The sequence below is a fragment of the Leptodactylus fuscus genome, chromosome 3 (assembly GCF_031893055.1).
Source record: "Leptodactylus fuscus isolate aLepFus1 chromosome 3, aLepFus1.hap2, whole genome shotgun sequence".
NCBI classification, from domain to species: Eukaryota; Metazoa; Chordata; class Amphibia; order Anura; family Leptodactylidae; genus Leptodactylus; species Leptodactylus fuscus.
Window position 1 is genome coordinate 197861685 of NC_134267.1, and position 19619 is coordinate 197881303.

At 41.0% G+C, this 19619-nt stretch overlaps 1 protein-coding gene across 1 annotated transcript in view; it reads left to right on the plus strand.

Annotated features, from left to right (window-relative positions):
* The window catches only part of DNER (delta/notch like EGF repeat containing), a 187540-nt gene that overhangs the window by 143815 nt on the left and 24106 nt on the right, over positions 1-19619 (plus strand). Inside the window, 3 exon segments of the mRNA XM_075269041.1 lie at positions 9047-9200; positions 9294-9407; positions 10821-11045. Of these exon segments, the coding sequence (XP_075125142.1) occupies positions 9047-9200; positions 9294-9407; positions 10821-11045 (493 nt within the window).

Consider the following 19619-nt stretch of genomic DNA (forward strand, 5'->3'; position numbering starts at 1 on the left):
TGTTTTTTTTAAAATCGGACATAGAGTACTGCATGTCCGACTCTGTGTCCGTTTTAAAAAAAAAAACGGTTTCGCCATTCAAATGAATGGGTTTGAAAGAGTCCTGCAACTTTCCGTCTCCTGCTCTGTTTTGTGCAGGAACCGGAAACCTACAAAATGGACTCCCAGGTGCAGATGTGAACGAGCACTAACATGTCATTTTTACCAAACAGTGAACGCTGTAAAAATTAAACCCATATGAAAATGTCGCAAATCCATTTTTTCTCCAATTGCACCTCATTCTGAATTTTTTTCCAGCTTCCCAGTACATTGCATAGCATATTGAATGGAGCCATTACAAAGTACAATTGGTCCCACAAACAATAAGCCATCATGTGACTCTGTGAACTGAAAAATGAAAAAATTATGGCTCTTGAATGTGAGGAGGGATAAACGAAAATGCGAAACCAAAAAATGGCCGGGTCCTTAAAGGGTTAAAGAATAAATTAAACCTTTTTATGTTGTGACATCAAAGTCTACGTTATTCCTACACAGTGATATCACTTTGTACAATATTCTTGTTCTATGAGATCACTGTGTTTTTTTATCCTTGTATTTTGACATCAGTGTGTGTATTATTCTAGTACTGTGACATCACTGTGTGCATTATTCTAGTACTGTGACATCAGTGTGTGCATTATTCTAGTACTGTGACATCAGTGTGTGTATTATTCTAGTACTGTGACATCACTGTGTGCATTATTCCTGTATTGTGACATCGGTGTGTGTATTATTCTAGTACTGTGACATCACAGTGTGTTTTCTTCTTGCACTGTGACTTCATAATGTGCACTTTTTTCTGTACTATGATATCAGTGTGCATTCTTCCTCTACTGTGACATCACAGTGTGTATTATTAATGTACTGTGACATCACAATACGTATTCTTCTTGTACTGTGACATGTCACGTGACTTCTTTGCTTGCAGTTGAATTATTATAGATATAATTTCTGATTGTGATCTCATGTGCATTATATCGGCACTGTGACATTATTGTGTAAAATATATGTTTATTGAAATTACTGCATGTTTATGTAGTGCTGTACCACTATTTTTATTCACATGCTATAATATCATTGTATATACTTATGTATCATGTATACATGACAGTGTATATTATTGCTGGAATATAATATTATCACGAACATTTGCTGTATAGCTATATTCTCAGTAGCCAGAATATGCTAATGTCTGGGTCTGATCAGTGGTCAATATCCAAGACTGTGGGGTCAGAAAGACAAATTTATAACTTTGACTTCTCTATTTATCCACATTGTGACTACAGCACCAACTCCCAAATTCTCATTTATAGTAAAGCAAAAAGCCTTAGAAGCAGAGAACATTCCCCCCTATCCTGGCCAATTGGTGAGAACTATGCCCGCCGACAAACCAGGCAGCTATCCAGAAGAATAATTGACATTATCCAGAAACAGTGTTTGGAGCTTCAACAGAGATCAAAAGAAGTAGTTGAAGTTTGAGTCACTACCTTTCCATCGAAGCCCAAAACTGACCACTATTCCACAGCTCTGTCCAAGTCCATATAAAGCCGGAGTCCCACTTTGCAAATAGGGGGTGTTTTGGCCTGTGGCAAACCATTGCGGCAAAAAACGACACATACTACAGTACCTGCAAAATGGATGGGACTCTGGCTAGCCCCATCCACACATTGCAGAAAAAATCTTCTGTTGGGTTTTATGTCAATTCTACCTACGGAAACGTTGGTATTTTCCATATAGGTATAATAGAGACAGAAAACCTGCACTTTCGCCACAATCTTTTCCGCAGCATTTTTCAGCTGTAGCTCGGGAAGGGGTTAATAGGAGCACTGCAGATACGCTATATTCAGCCAGGCTGAATTTCAAGTGGGGAAAAAAAAAAAACAGTTCTCAAGCTCAGGGAAGGGGCAGACAGACAACCAAAACACCCCCTCTCCTTTCCCAGCACCTACTGCACCCTAAAAACTCCGTCCATTTTAATTTTTGAAATTTTCCAGTAGCTTCTGCATCCCCCCCCCCCCTCGGCTTATACTCGAGTCAATACGTTTTCCCAGTTTTTTTGTGGTAAAATTAGGGGCCTCAGCTTATATTCGGGTCGGCTTATACTCGAGTATATACGGTACTCCTGGCAGTGCATAAAGTAAGGTGCTTAAAAGATGGAGTATAATACTTTAAATGCATCAGTTTTTTGACTGTTGTCATCCAGTTTTTTAGTTTCTGTCCTCCTCCATGCTAATGTTATTTTACAATTTCATATTATCAGAGATATAATTCATATAAATCATCATTAAACCAGTTAAAACAACCATCAGTGAATAAAATCCACTTTTCAAAATTGAAATTGCAACACCAAGAAGGAAAAGTCTTGGCGTTATGGAAATCACAAGATTGATGGACGTGTTAATGATATGCAAATGATGAAAAAATGGAAACATAATATTCAACATTTCAATTTAGTCAGTATTGAGTATGAGCTGCACGCACAGAAATAAGCAGGCTCATACACCTGAACATCCTATTAATAAAGTTAGAAATGGTTGTCTGAAGAATGTTATACCACACTTGTTCTTGGGCAAACAAATCACCAAGTCTGCTGGCGGCTTGCTCTGTATTTGTCGACCAATCAAATCACAGAAGTGCTCGAAGGAAGACAAACATGGAGACGCTGCTGATCTTGGTAGCACCATTAGGCCACAAAGGCTGTTTATAGTAACACATGGCATGGTGTTGTCCTTTTGAAAAATGGCTTCTGAGACACTTTGGAGGAATGGCCATACCACTGGTGCCACAACTAAATCAAGGTAAGGCTCCGTTCCCACAGAGTAACGTGCCGCTCATTTAGACACGTAAACATGTGTCCGAGCGAGGCGCTTCAAAACAGATCCCATTGACTTCAATAGGTGCCGGCTTACACGTGCTACACATTGAAATCAATGGGTTATAAAGCCTCCCATTGATTTCAATGTGTAGTGCGCGTAAGCCGGCACCCATTTAAGTCAATGTGATCTGTTTTGAAGCGCCTCGCTCTGACACGTGTTTACATGTCTAAATGAGCAGTGCGTTACTCCGTGGGAACGGGGCCTAATGCTGAGCTCTTACGTAAAACCAGACCAGTCTCCAGTTGTCATTGTGTTTGAGACGATAAGGGATTCATCACTGAAGAGGATGGACCTCCATTCTAGTCTTCTTTGCCATTATTATTTATTTATATAGCACCATTAATTCCATGGTGCTTTACATTTGGGGGTTACATACAATACACAGAATATACAGGTAGATATAATACTAACAATGACCAACTGGCACGGTGGGGTAGAGGGCCCTGCCCACGAGGGCTTACAATCTTGTAGTACACCATGATATCCTTTAAGAGTGGTGGAATGAGGTGACGGTAACAAGAGCCATTGCATAATTATCCAATTATCCCACACTACTTGATCTAATTTTTGAGGCTACGTGTGGTTTTTATTCCCCTCCCATATGTAAAAATGAATATGCAAATTGCATAACCTTACCGTTTGTCTTTCTTGGTTCTGCAATTTCAGTGTTAAGCAGTGTACTTGTCTAAAGAAGTGCCTACAGCTGACCACTTATCAAACAAGTCCCCCTCCCCCACACACACACACACACATTTTTTGTTTACTTAACACCAGTAACATTCCAATTGGGTTTTGTTGCGAAAACTGTATTCTGTGTTATCATGGTTTATGTTAAAGAAACACTTTGTGGTTATTTTTTTTTTGACTCTGTGTTGTCTGAAAGACTTACTCCCTCACTAGTTGTCTACTCAAAATATCTTTTATTCTGCTGTTGTCTTTTTCAATAAGTCACATAATCACCGTGTGACACATAATCGCCTTGCATAGCTAAAAAAAATATCCTTGGAAAGCTGAATCTGGAGGGGGGGGTGCATTTTAAACAGTTATATGTCAGTCATTATAAAATATAGAACAGTACTTTTGGTGGCATATGAAAGATGATATATGTATTATTTTCAGATTTCGCATCAGTTAACCCTTTCCTGACATCCCCCATACTATTACATCTGATATTTAAATATGTTGGCTGCTCAGGAGCTATGTGGTCGCCACTGTATGTGATCTCCGCTGTATTATATAGAGATCCATTAGTGTGATTGTTGGGCTGAAGACAGGAGTCGAGTTAGCAGAAGGAAGAAGTAGAAATACTTACTGTATATTTCTTATTCCTTTTTAAGCTATTCTTGGTTTGGCTCAAGCACTTTCTCTCCAGTCCTTCTAAAGCTATCATTTCTGCCCTCCCTAAAAGACCAGGGGTTCAGTGATATAGTAGGTGAGCTCCTGCAACATTAACTTGCTGAGGTGTAAAATTCCCCTGACTCAGACTGTCCCTTTCTTCTATCTTTAAATGCTGTGTGCAGAATTTCCATTGTATCTCTATGAGACGTGGCTTCACACTGATCCCCATGACTCCTGCTTGTAGAAATCTATAACAAGCAGAAGGCAGTAGAAACATAGGAAGTGCTGAGACAATGACAGACATTTGTAATGTGCTTTTCTCACACAAGGGACTAAAAGCATCGGGAGCTTTCTGGAATAAGAGTAGTTAGTGGCTGCCATAGAAGACCCACAAGGGTCTGATGTTTTATAGGAAGCCAATTTTCCTATCAGTATATTTTTGCAAATCGGAGCACCTGTAGGAAACACAGGGAGTTTCATATATAACCCCATGCAGATGTTGATCTTGGTCAGACTTGAACCCAGTACAACAGTGCTAACCACTGAGCCACCCGAGTCAGGCCAGCAAGTGATAGATCAGTGACAAACAAGTGTCCCCTAACATTCTCAGGCTAGGTTCACTCTTTCTCCTGATCTACTTTTCTGTTCCCAAACTCGCTTAATAAGAAAAAAATGCAAGCAACCTGGTGAACCCCATTATAGTCTAAGTGGTCCACGGGTAACCGCTATTTTAAGCGGGTTTGCTTTACATTTTTCGGTCCCCAAATGGACCCAAAGAACGGAAAGTCGAACACTAGTGTGAACCTAGCGTCAATACATTGTGATGAGACTTCACCAAAGCCAGAGGCATCATGGGAAATGTAGTCTGTATTAAAGAAACCATATCATAGGGTTCAAAAGAGACAATATGCTAGATAACCCATAAATGACACCTCAAATAAAACAGGTATACACAATACAAGTTTAACTACCGTATATACTCGAGTATAAGCCGACCCGAATATAAGCCGAGGCCCCTAATTTTACCACAAAAGACTGGGAAAACTTATTGTCTCGAGTATAAGCCGGGGGGGGGGGGGGGGGGAATGCAGCAGCTACTGGAAGTAGCAGTAGTTGCTGGGTACTGGGGAAGGAGAGGGGGTGTTTTGGTTGTCTGTCTGCCCCTTCCTTGAGCTTGAGGACTGGGGTTTTTCTTCCCCCACTTGGAATTCAGTCTGGCTGAATATAGGGGATCTGCAGTGCTCCTATTAACCCCTTCCTGACGGAACAGGAGCACTGCAGATCCCCTATATTCAGTAGACCGGGCACTTTCAGACACAGGGATACCTAATGTGTATGTGTTTCATAGTAATTTTCTACTTTTATATGTATTCTAGGGAAAGGAGGGATTTACAACTTGTATTTATTTTATTATTATATTTGTTTAAAGCTTCTCTTATTTTTTTTACTATTTTATGGGAGATTCTATACATTACTGTTGCAGCTGGTCATAGACACCCCCCCACCCCCCAAAAAAATTATAGATAGATAGATAGATAGATTTTTTTTTTTTTTTTTGCTTGACTTAAGTATAAGCCAAGGGGGGGCTTTTTCAGCACAAAAACTATGCTGAAAAATTCAGCTTGTACTTGAGTATGTATGGTAATAGCCTATGCTGTACTATATAGGCAAAACATAGGTTCTTCTTTGAGATTTTAGCGTAAGATATTGTAAATATTTTACCAGCTGTCATCACAGCTCCATTATTTTCCATCTCCACAATAACCATAAACGTATGTATCAATAATTTTATATCCAGTGTATCACAATACAGTAGGCAGCTCATACAAAGACGGGGCTATTGTCTCTTTAAATTCCATCCACATATTGCTGCATAGCGCCATCTGTCTTTGGATGAGAGTGTAGGTGCCAATCAGTAGATAATTAAACATTCATTAGGCCAGAGCCGTTCTTTGCATTTGTCAGTCCTGGTCTGTGCTGTGTGACACAAAGCTGTTCATTTTGGCCATGGTTCTAGCCATTATTCTGGGCAGTGACTCACTAGTTCCCAGCTGATGTTTTAGATCAATAGCACATGCTAAGTAGGGGTACACAGTGGCTTCACTATACCCTGTGCATCCATATTGACCAAGCCATTTTATTTGATCGCTCTGTACCACATGGTTGACTTGCAATGCTCAAAGACCGGTGACACTACACCTCCTCTGCTGGAAAATATGCTTTCGCTGGAAAGCGGCGTGATGTGTGTCCTCTGAGGAGGGCTCCGCTGCCAGCTCCTCTTTGTTTCCACATTAAAATGACTAATAATTTATTCCTTTTCTGCATTCACATTTACTTCCGCCAGTTCCATCTCATTTTCTGCTCCCGAGCTGTAGATCCTGTGCTGGAGATAGAAAGCCTTAACCCTTTGTAAAGCCCCAGTCCTATGAATCATGAAATGATACCAGTGAGAACTGTACCCTACAGGAAGATTAATGCAGCTGCTTATCCAGGATGCAGCTCACACACACGCGCGTCTCATGCAGCCGTTCTAATCAGATTAAAGCAACTTTTTATTAACAAGCCGTCCTTGTTATCATGTGACAGGTTTATTTATCACCCCGGAGCATTGGAGCGCTTTGTTATAGATATTGGGAATGATTTTCAGAAAATGAAATCCTGCTTGTAATGCTCTTGTGGGCTCAGACAAAAGGCTATGGAGTATTCATCATGGCCAATAATCGTATATATGTTCAGTGTTAACTTCCAGCTCTTAGCAGAAATGTATTTATACCTTCTTATCAATAGCTGCTTTAATAATGTGGGTGACATTTCTAGACTCATCTGGTTTTTAGATTTGCCTTTGATACTGGCAATGCCATTATTAGCACAGATTTAGTTGCGGCCAGGGGATTTTACCACTCTGCCTCCAAACCAGAATCCAGCTTACCAGTCAAACCCATGAATTATTTATCCCATGGTTAATGTTCTGTCTAAGCCCTGGCAGCTAGCAAGCCAAGCAGTTAGGGACCCGAGCATGTGATAAATATTAACATGCCGTACCCTAATAACACGCCATTCAGCGGTTAGATACATAAGGCCAACCAAGTAAGTAATTGTACGGTATACGGCATCCGAGTCTAGGGCAGTGGAGGAGCTATTTTCTGAATTTCTAGTAGTCGAGGGCAGAGAGTGAGTTAATATATGTAACTGTGCTGGCTTAATGCAGTAAAGGGGTTAATGGCTGTATACCTGATAGTCTATGGTTGTGGAAGCATTCCTAGTGGTATTGGGTAGTGGCTTGGTTAATGTTAGGATTCCTATTGGAATACTCTGAAAGAGTTAAAGGGGTTGTACCAAGTTTAGACGTTATCCCCTGTCTATAGGATAGGTGATAACTTCATGAGTGGTGGCAGTCCAAATCCTGGGAGTGACCCCTACCAATTCTAAGAACTGGGATCCAGTTCCCCTGTCATCATGGTGCGACAGAACCTGCCACTACATTCTGTCACTATGGAGGTACCAGAAATAGCAAGTACAATATCTTGCTGTCTCTGGTGCTCCTATAGAGAATGAATGGAGCAGCAGGACACATGCTCAGCCTGCTGCCTCATTAGGATGGGAGAAATTGGTTCAGCCCCCTTAATCTTTTATACCTGGTGTCCAATGCCTGTTGCCTGACTGCAATATACTGAAGGTTTAGCTAGATCAGTGAAGGGGCAGAGAAAACTGTGCAGCTGTAAATGAAAAGCTGCATGTTTTTATATGATAGATCATCCATATTTTTACCTGGAAAACCTCTTTAAGGCCGGGGCCCCACGGACCGGAAACGCCGCGATTTGCTCACAGCGGAGACACTGCGGGAAAAATTGCGGCATTGTACAGTGCAGGCAAAGTGGATGGGATTCATGCGAATCCTATCCCCACTTTGCGGAAAAGATCGCAGCGTGGACATGCTGCGATTTGCAAAGCCATTGCGGCTTTGCAAATCGCTGCATGTCAATTATATCTACAGAAACTCCGGTGGCTTTCCCATAGATATAATGTTAAGAGAAAGTCCACAGAGGAAAACGCAGCGAACTTTCTCTTAAAAGCGCTGCGGATAGAACCGCAATGCATTCACGCAGCGGTTCTTCCCGCAGCGCTTTAGTGCTGCAGATACGGTCCATGGGGCCTAAGGCCAAGGCCCCATGTAGTGTCCCGCAGCACTGCAGTGCAGTTTTTCCTTCAGCACTTTTCACAGAAAGTCTACAGAGATTGAAGACTTTCTTCTTCCATTATATCTATAGGGAAACTGCCGTTTCTGTAGGTATAATTGAAATGCTGCGATTTCCAAAACCCCAAGTTTTGGAAATCACAAGGTGTCCTCAGTACGTATTTTCCCACTTTGTGGCCTAAAGAAAGAGGCACTGGCGAAGTCCACCCAAAATTCCCTGCTCTCCTTTTATTATTCTGCTCAGTCCGGGTAACAGAAACAACCTCTGTATATATTCTAGAAGCCATCTTCTGGATTGTATCTCTCCATCCTCCCAGATCCTAATATTTGACAGTGTCCTACCTTTTTGCACCTAGCAAAGAAATCAGGCAAGCTGGGCTACCCTCGGTCAGAATGCCAAATGTTTTCTTCTATTTTTTTCTTTCTTCTTCTAGGTTTAGTGCTTGTTAAATATTACGGAACATATTATGTATTATTATTATTATTATTATTATTGTGCCAGTACAATATAAGCATACAGTTTTATTAATCTTTACTATATTTTACTCTTTTCCCGTTTCCTCTGTATCCTATTACCTATTACATTTTCTATTCTCAGGACACCTATTCCTGCCGCTGTGAAGCTGGATATATTGGTACCTACTGTGAGGAATATGACGCCTGCCATAGTCACCCCTGCCTAAATAATGCCACCTGCCATGACCGCGCACAGAAACATTATGGGAAAAATGCAACCTGCACTTGTTTGCCTGGTATGTGCTCAGCTGCAATACTTAGCAGTCCTAGCTGAAACAGCATAACATTATAGCAGATCTCCAGACTGTTTATACATGTTCTCTGTGCAGGTTACACCGGGGAATATTGTGAAGCCCTCGTGGATCACTGCTCTCCCCAGCCATGTAGAAATGGAGCCACTTGTGTGACAAGTCTCAGTGGCTTCAGCTGCCAATGTCCTGAGGGTAAGTGTTTAATTTATATTATATGTTATTAGTAGGTGAGCTGCATAACAAGTCTGCGAGCACCCCAGGGAGCAGCCTACCAGCTAGTTGTAAGTGAACTTACATCCATAGGCTCTGAAGTAGAAGGTCACTATCTATATCTTCCAGTGCACCACTGGCTGACACTTCATTCACTGCTGTATATAAAACTATGCTGTATCCTCAGGATAAGTCATCAATAACAGATTCCTGTGGGTCCAACATTTGTGACCCCTAGTGACCAGCTGTCTGAAGGCACTGTGGTGGTCATACGAGTACCGTGACCTCTTCACTGTTTACGTCACGTGTTGTCTGTTTCATAACAGCCATGCAATGTCATTACAGTTTTATCCCATTCACTCCTATGGGATAAAGCTGCAGTTACATCACATGTATGATATGAAACCGATGATCATTTCATTTTTTGGTGGAATTTTTTATAACAATTAACATTAACTATCAACAGAATAAGTGATAAATTTCCAATGCCCCCGTTTCTAGATCTCCCACAGATTACTAGAATGTGGATTCTGACTACCTACCCCCTTCCCCATTCCTACTTACCACACACCTTGGTTCAGTAGGGTTGGCCATACACATTTGCATGCTTGTCAACATTGGTGAAGGCAGCTCCAGGAGTATGGCATGCCGTATGGGCCTCGCACGTTTTTTAGGGAGGCCACATTCCCGTTTGCAAAGCCACACTCTTTTTTTGTGACGTGACCAATGTACAGGCCACACACCTTTTTAGTTACGTGACCCGCACATAATGCGCCAACATCACAAATGAAATAACAGAGAGCCTAGTGGATACAGGAGCATTCTACTGGGCCTCGGAGCAAATGAAGCCTTTAGTGACATTATATATCTTTTGTTCTACCTGTATTCAAAAATTATACAGAACCCTCAGTTGTATCATTCACCTAACTTTTCTGGCAGCCAATTATTCCCCACCATTCTGCTCTCCCCTTTGTGTAGGATTACAGTACCCCCCAAACGCCTGTATAGTCAGGACAATTTTTACTTCCACGTAGACCACTCTGCCCCATATAGAGCGCCTCAGCTTGCTGTTGTTGGCCATATAGCTCACCTTATGTTTCCTTACGGCCATACTAATCTGCTTGGAATATTTCACAAACTGTTTTCTCTGGCTTTGTAAAACTTTTATGGATTTTAAGATTAGGAAACATAAAAGGGACATTTTATCTTAGGTGTGTCATAATACCTGTTATTGAATGACCATGATTGATCCATTAGTTCAGTTTTTACCATGATAATGGTTAATATATCCTATTCCATTTCTCCACAAATCATGTATTTCTCAGTCTGGACGTAGAGCTTTGTTGAATAGATGCAATGTTCCTGCTTGTAGATGATAAGTGTTATTCTTTGCAGGCTTTTTGGGCTCCTTCTGTGAGGAGAAGGTAGATCCATGCTCCGCATCTCCTTGCCTGAACAATGGTAGTTGTTACACAGCCGGCCTTTCATTCTCCTGCCACTGCAGTCGAGGATACATGGGTTCCACATGTGCCCAGCTTGCAGATTTTTGTGCCCTTAGTCCTTGCGCCCATGGGATCTGCCGCAGCATTGGGACTAGTTACAAATGTCTATGCATCCCAGGTAAGTTTATTCAGTTCAAATATTAAGATATTTCACTATCGGTATTACTATTGGTGTTTATTGTGTTTTTGGACAAAGAATTTATTTTACTTGACAAACTTTAAACTCTAACTTTTTCTTTTTAGTTGTGTCATATAATAGGATATTTGTCCATACAGAAATAATAGACAAGTGTGATAGACGTCCAGGGACATATTTATGGGGGTTCAGCCGCAGACACTACCAAACCATGGACCTTGAGGCAGTTAGGGACCCCACTACAGATTTTAGGGGCTCAGAAGCTTCAAGTTATGTCTCTGGATAGAGCTTCTGATATAGATGTGAACTCAGCCTAATCCTCCAATCTGAGACGCATATACAGTGGTGCAGAGGATTAACGTGAAGCTCATGGGCCCCAATGCAAAATCTGTAAATGGACCCCTACCAATGTTGTGTCATTTAAATTAGTGGTATATTTTATGTGACAGTGGCATCTTTGGAGCCCTCTCAGGGTCCAATAGCAACTGATACTAGTGCAGCCCATGTAGGTACCCCATTATAGTTATCATATATCATAGAAAGTCCTTTGAATCAGTATAAAAAAGCAGAGAAAATGAATGCAGTTATTGACCTGGTTAAATTGAAACTCATGACCTCGCCCTGTAGGGTAGAAAAGCTAAGCACTGAACCACTATGGGCACAAGCGTACTGTGATGCAGAAAACAGAATGAATGAAAGCTGCCTCCACGCTCATTGACCTGAAGCACAGTAAATAGTAGGCTAGAAAGACAGATCCACGCATGGCTCCATGGCTGGCGCTGGGTACATGTCTGCTGGTGTGTTCTTTGGAAAGACTTGTAGATAATTTGTGTGATTTTGACTTATCCCTGCAATGTCATCGCATTGAATCTCATAAAAAAAAAACTCTCAACTGACCATTTCCTAAGTGCGTGAATGAAGAAAATGACTTTTGAAGGACCTCAAAAGCTAGTATTTGGTTTTGATCAGGACAGCAGGAAGCCAGAAGCATTAAGATTTCCGTCTGATTTTTTCCGTCAAACAGAATAAGTCCTCAGTCTTCAGGTCTCATCGGCAGGCGCTCTGACCTTGAGTGACCTTTTGTTCTCATCGAGCTTGTGAAAGTGACAGAATTGTATTTTATTCATGAGAGCATAAATCAGTTTCATATACCTAAGTAGGAAAACATTCATGATATATGGCCTGCAGTGCAAGAATATTTTATAGTGCCCTTTAGACGTCTAAATGTTCTGGGAATATGTTACATAATGTATATGACTGCTACTGTTCAGTTTAGGAAATGGTCTTATAATGGAAGAAATATCCAGGACATGAGATAATGGTCTATATATATGGCTATATATATCTTACATGGCATCCAAATAATCGTTAGTACTGTATACATCATACAGTAACATGCAAAAGTTTGGACACCCCTGGTCAAATTGACCTTTATGAGCTTTAAAAGGCATAAAGTTAAAGATTAAACACACTTGTCTGTAATTTTAAGCAATATCTGTGTATTATTATATTTGAGTATAGTTTTAGAGTGGAAAAGGGAAAGGAGTACTTTGCAAAAATTTGGGAACCCTTGTAGATTTGTGCGCTCAGATAACGTTGACCAAGGTCTCAGACCTTCATTAGCCAGTTAGGGTTATGGCTTTTTCTCTATCATTCTTAGGAAAGGACAAGTGATGTAGATTTTACACCTCTATAAATCCACAGCCTCCTCCAACCTTGTGCCAAAAAGCAGCAGCCTTGTGTTCTTCTAAGCAGCTGCCTAGCACTCTGAAAATGAAAATGGTGGAGGCCACAAAGCAGGAGAAGGCTAGAAGAAGATAGCAAAGCGTTTTCAAGTTGTCCTTGTCTCAGTTCTCAATGTAATTAAGAAATGGTGGTTACCAGGAACATTGGAGGTCAAGATAAGGTCTAGAAGACCTAGAAAAAATTCAGAGACAGCAGCTTGTAGGATTACCAGAGTGGCCAATCAGAACCTCCGCTTATTTGCAAAAGACCTTCAGGAAGATTTAGCAGACTCTGGAGTTGTGGTACATTATTCTACTGTTCAGCAATTACTGCACAAATATGGCCTTCATGGAAGGATCATTAGAAGAAAACCTCTCCTGCGTCCTCACTAAAGATGAGTGAATACTATTCGAAACTCTAGTTTCGAATACCTCACTCCCATAGGAATGAATGGGAACAGGCGAACTGCAAGGGGTTAAGCAGCCGCTCCCATTCATTCCTATGGAGCAAGGTATTCGAAACTGCAGTTTCCAATACTATTCACTCATCTCTAATCCTCACCATAAAATTCAGCATCAGAAGTTTTCAAAACAACATCTAAACAAGCCTGATGCATTTTGGAAACAATTCCTGTGGTTCAGATAGAAATCTTTGGCCACAATGATCAAAGTTATGTTTGGATAAAAAAAGGGCACAGAATTTCCAGAAAAGAACATCTGTCCAACCATTAGGCATGAGGGTGGATCAATCATTCTTTTGGGTGGTGCTGCAGCCAATGGCATGGGGAACATTTCATGGGTAGAGGGAAGAATGGATTCAATGAAATTTCAGCAAATTCTTGAAGGAAATATAACACCATTTGTAAAAAAAAAAAAAAAAAAAGGAATTGAAAACATAATGAGGAGGAGGAGGATGGCTTCTACAAATGAATAGTGATCCTAAGCACACGTCAGAATTCACTATAGACTACCTAACAAGGTGCAAGCTGAATGTTCTACCATGGCCCTCACAGTCCCCTGATCTAAACATAATTGAAAATCTGTGGCTAGACCTCAGAAGAGCAGATCATGCAAGGCGACCCAGGAATCTCATAGAACTGGAGACTTTTCCAAGGAAGAATGGATGAAAGTCCCTCAAACAAGAATTCAAAGACTCTTGGCTGGTTACAAAAAGCTTATCTAAGTTGTGATACTTGCCAAAGGGGTGCTACAAGGTACTAACCATACAGGGTGCCCAAACCTTTGCATCAGGCCATTTTCATTGTTTCTTATTTTGAAAATTTAAAATCTGAAAATAGGTTTGTTTTTTTTTTTCCAAAAAATACATTGGGAATGTGTCAACTTTAATGTTATGCCTTTTGAAGATCATTTTATGTTCAGCTTGCTTAACTATTCACAATCACAGTCATATTGACCAGGGGTGTACAAACTTTTGCATGCTACTGTATATTATTGCTTATTGGTCTATACACAAGCAAGCACTTTCATAGGAAGACAGTTAAAGATATTTTCTGGGACTAAAATATTGATGGCTTATTGTTAGGATAGAACATTAATATCAGATAGGCGGAGGTCAAACACACACAGTTATTTCGGAATTCGCAACGTATCCGCTGAGCATATTTTTCTGCAATGTGTGGATGGGATTTGTTAGAATCCCATCCACTTTGAAGTAACTATAAAACACCACGCTTTTTTCCGCGTTGTCATCACATCGCGCCTACACACACCGAAGCCGCAGCGCAGCAGTAAGGCAGGAGCTGAGCTGTGACAGCCCCTGCTTTACTCGCATATGTGTTCAACTCATCGGCGTCCGACAGACCTCGTGGACCTTCAGCCTCAAAGTCTTATTCTGTTGATATTAGTGACTACAACAATGACTTAATACCAAATTACTATATTACTATATACTATAGTGTTAAAGAGGGTGCGCTCTTCCGGGGAACACGCTTCACATTGGGCAGTCCTGTGCCAGAGTCAAGAGGCTGTGCATATGAGTTTATCATCTCATACTATTGATGAGCCTTGGGAATCCATTGTAGATAATGTATTGAGAATATCCCCCCAAATTCCCAAAAATGTAATTCCTTTTTTTTTCCTTTTTTTTTTTTTTTGCTACAAATTTCCAAGGATTTGGCCTCCATGGGCTAACTATATTAACTCCATTCTCATGCTCTACATTCTCTACAATGAACCTTAACCACCCCCTGGAAAAACCACAACCTAACTCAGACCACTGCCCTTACCTCTATTTCTCCCTATTCTTCTACTCTTATTTCCTTTCTCCTTCTATACCTTATTGATATCTTCATGACTGTATGGGACTCTCCTTTTTTTAGCTCCTAAGCTCCCTATACTTTCTAATGAAGAGGACCTGGTGCTTCAGGTATACTAGTATTACATACAGTATTTTGCTATATGTACTGTGACACTGTGAGATATTTCACAGTATATCTCTTTTTTTTTTCTTTTTGTAAAATAATAGTAAAAAAAAAAAAAAAAAACTTTAAAAGAAATTTTATTTTACTTTTAGTACACTTACTCATAAAAAAATAATGCTAAGGTCACACTGGTGATGCCTGTTCGTTGTTCTGATCTGTTGGAATACCAAAACAGCGGACAGGCAGACCCCATTGCTTATAATGAAGTCCATTGGGTGCCTGTTGTTTTTAAAACCGAAACCAGCGGCCAAAAAAGCCATGTATTTCGGACTTTTCCATCCACTCATATGAATCTGACATTGCAAAACAGTCTCCAACGAAGAGATCATCTGTATCGGTCATTAAAAAATTATTTTGGTAAATTTGTTAGACCACAAAATTGCAACAAAAATCTGATTATTTAATACGAACACTCTCATTGAAGGGTTAAGAATAGATTTTAAATAAAATAGAAACTGCAAAGCCCAAAGGAAACCTACCTGTGATGTTTGGAACACACAAACTCTTGGCAGATGTTGCATCGATTGTATCTGAACCCAAATCCCAAGTGTTTCGGCAGGGCTGTAATGAGCTGCTTCCAACGTACGCAGGAAAAGAGCGGACAGGAGTCTACCTCTACCAAAATCACCTCTCAACCACTTATATACTATTGTAAGGATACGTAGTCATATAGTGACCCTACCTATCTTGTGTCGGGGGCATTCCCACGGAGTAAAGTGGTGCTGATTCTTGCACGATAACTCGTGTATGAATCAGCGCTGCAATACAGTATCCCATTGAGTTCATTGGGTTCCGTTTAACGCGTGTAACACATTGAAAGCAATGGGAGGCTTTTTAACCCATTGCTTTCACTGTGTTACGCCATTGCTTTCACTGTGTTACGCACACTAAACCCATTGAACTCAATGGAATACTGTATTTCAGCGCTGATTCATACGCGAGTTATCGTGCTAGAATCAGCGCCGCGTTACTCCGTGTGAATGCCCCCTCAAAGTGTAATCTTGCTAAAAAGAAGAGCAACTTTTGATCCGTATGGAAATCACCTGTTTTTAGACTGGGTCTTAACATGGGTTCTCTAGCAGGCGCAGCCATGCTGCTAGTAAACACAACATACAGTACATATACATACAGGTTAAGGTTGGGGCCCCACATTACTAAAACACGGAATTGTAGCTGCAGCGGAAATGCTGCAACAGAAAACAGCATGTTTTACAGTATCTGTAAAGTGGATGGGGTTCTGGCTAATCCCATCCACACATTGCAGAAAATATCTGCAGCAGAAATGCTGCAACTTCAAAAACGCAAGCATTTTTGCAAATCACAGCCTGTCAATTATATCTACGTACAAGATGGCTTTTCCATATAGGTATAAGGCTCCATTCTCACGGAGTAACGCGCCGCTCGTTTAGATACTGTCAGGGTCTGGGGTTGCTTGGTGGGGTGGCATAGACACACAAGTCCAGTTTCTTTAATCCAAAACAAAGGTAGAGTTTATTTTCACTCAAAAATATAGTGCAGCAACAAAAGGAAACAATACAAAAATAAATACCTGCTGGCTAGGCTCTAACTAAACATAGAATAGGTTACCTCACCTAGAATAACAGAAATCCAACAGCCAGTAGAATCACTCAGGACACAGCTCCAAAAATATGACCTCTCTGTTGGCTCTCCAGCCAAACTCTGCCCCGAGTCTGCTGCTGGAGCTGGCTTCTTAAACCTCCTTGACGAGGAGACTCTCTGCAGGTGAGTCGCTGCCGGATCAACCCCAAAGTGTGGACTGGAGGGGGGTGGAATGACAGGTCCCACTACCAACCTACCTGTCATTCCTAAAAATCCAGCCCAATACTGAGCATTTACCAAACTGCTCAGCAGATGAAAGTTGTCTGCTGAGAACAAACATTCCTGGCGTTTTCTCATCTCACCCACCTGAATAGTCTGGGTGAGATGTACACCCCCTCCATTACCTGACCAGCCATCGGCTTACAACTCATATACATGTGTCAGAGCGTGGTGCTTCAAAACAGATCCCATTGATTTCAATGGGTTACAAAGCCTCCCATTGATTTCAATGTGTAGCGCGCATATGCCGTCACCCAGTGAAATCAGTGGGATCTGTTTTGAAGCACCGCGCTCTGACACGTGTATACGTGTCAAAATGAGCAGCGCATTACTCCGTGAGAACGGAGCCTTATAGAAGCAGAAAGTTCGCAGAGGAAAACTCTGCAAACTTTCTGTGAAAAACACTGCGGAAAAAACGTAATGCGTTTCGGCTGTGGTCTTTTCCACAAGGTTTTTCGCAACTGTTCACTGACTTTTTTGTAGTAATATTTCACTGCCACAAATAAGGGCTCATTCACACGTCCACAATTTGTGGACATGTGATGTCTCTGATAATCACGGGCAGCACATAACCCTGCTTATGTTTGGTTCTGTTCTTGGCACGGTTGATCTGTTTACATTTTCTATATTTTCCTATGTCTTTGGAGCTGTCATAACACGTACCCATACACTAGAATTAAGAGGATCTGCAAAACATACTGAAATAGGGCATGTCTCCATTGTGTTTCCTTGTGTTTTTGAAGCAATGGTAAGTCCAGGTACAGTCCAGCTGTTAGTGTGAGTGTTAGCGCCACCCTCTGACAACACTGTGATAGTACCCTTATTGTTAAATATATTCAGGTTTTTCAGTGTGGTCGATTCATTGAGTAACTTTTCTCATGGGTAATAATTTGGCCCTGAATAAATGTACTAATGGTATATTATTACTGTTGTTGTGTGTTCTTCAGGATCACGTAAGTGGTGTTGAAGCCGAAAAATATTACTAAAACCACTAAGAATTGTCGGACAGAAAGCTTCAGAAGCCGATAGGATCTATATCAGTAAAAGTAGCATTTATGTCATAAAGACGTCCGAGGGAAGAGGTTAAACATGCTGGGTTGTGTCTCGCTGGTAATTACAGTGCACTTCACTACTTTCTTTCGTGACTAATCCTTTAATAGTATAATAGCATAGAGACCATAGATGTGAGGAAGGTTCTGCACTCCCTTTGTGGTGGAAACTTCAAAACAGTATCTAGTTCTGACTGCTTTATAAAAAGATTGATACAGTATGTACTGAATACGTTCTTAATGTCACAGGCAATTATAAGACTCATCTCAATGAGACAACCTCTCTATAAGCCCTATTAGCGCTTGGGTGCAGCATGGGGGGAGTCAATTAGTCAGGACCCCTCTCTATAAGCCAGAGAGGTTCTGGTGTGACCAATACACCTTTTACATCCATGGTCATTTATCTGAACAGCCACCATGTAATTTCTACATTCCAATACAGTGCCCCTGGAGGGATAGTGCCTACATGACCACAGCTTCCCCCGGCAAAATCAGTTGTTTGTCAAGGATGCCAGGATTAGATTGCTATCTGTGTGTTGTACCATGGTAGCCATCAATGGAAGAAGAAAATCTGACATCAAAGAAAACATTTTACCACGTCCTCCAACTCTAACACTTTGCAGCCTGCAATAGGCACTGCTCCATGAAGTTCAACAGAGTTGGAATGTTTCCTCTAGCCCTCACCATTCCTGAACAATCATATATTTCAATTTCAACACCCAGCATGGTGATTAGACTCTCTAATGTCAGGTGGGTGGTCCCCGGCTGACTGCTCTAACCCAGGACCACCCACCTGACAGTAGAGAGCTGGATTAGCATATTGGGTGCCAAAAATAACAGCACTGATTGCTTTGGAATGGTGGGGGCTAGAGAAATTATTTCAACTGTGCCAGAATCCGGAGTAGCGGAAATTGATGGATGAAACAAGCTGGAGTTGGTGGAAGTGATGAAATGTGCTCTTTAATGTGATACCTCATTGATTAGTGAAGGTTGAGCTTCACTTTCTTATTAGAAATATTAATATTAATCTATTTCTAAAACATAAAAACAAAATACCTATTGTAGAATCTGAGATACACGAAGGTAGGTCCCTATGTGGAACCTTTTGTTGGAAACACCCCACATTTGGTGTGAAGGGTATAAATAACTATACCATACAGTAATTTATTACAAGCGATAGATAAGAGTCAAATAATATTGCCATACACTGAAAACATGCCACTATATAATTGCCTAAATAAGACTGCTATACATTGATGCCATATAAGCATAGTGAAATAATCAGAGCACCACACATAGTGATGTAATAACAGCCCTATTAACAATGGTAATACAAAAATTATTAAACTGTTGTGGTCACAGGGCTAGGGTGCCCCACTATACAAGATGGAGGAGATGCCTTCAGCAAAGATAGCTAATATGTCCTCTGCAAGCACACAGATAGTACGTACCGGATTAAGATTATTGTGGGCCCCAGGACATATAAAGATTGTGGGCCCAGGG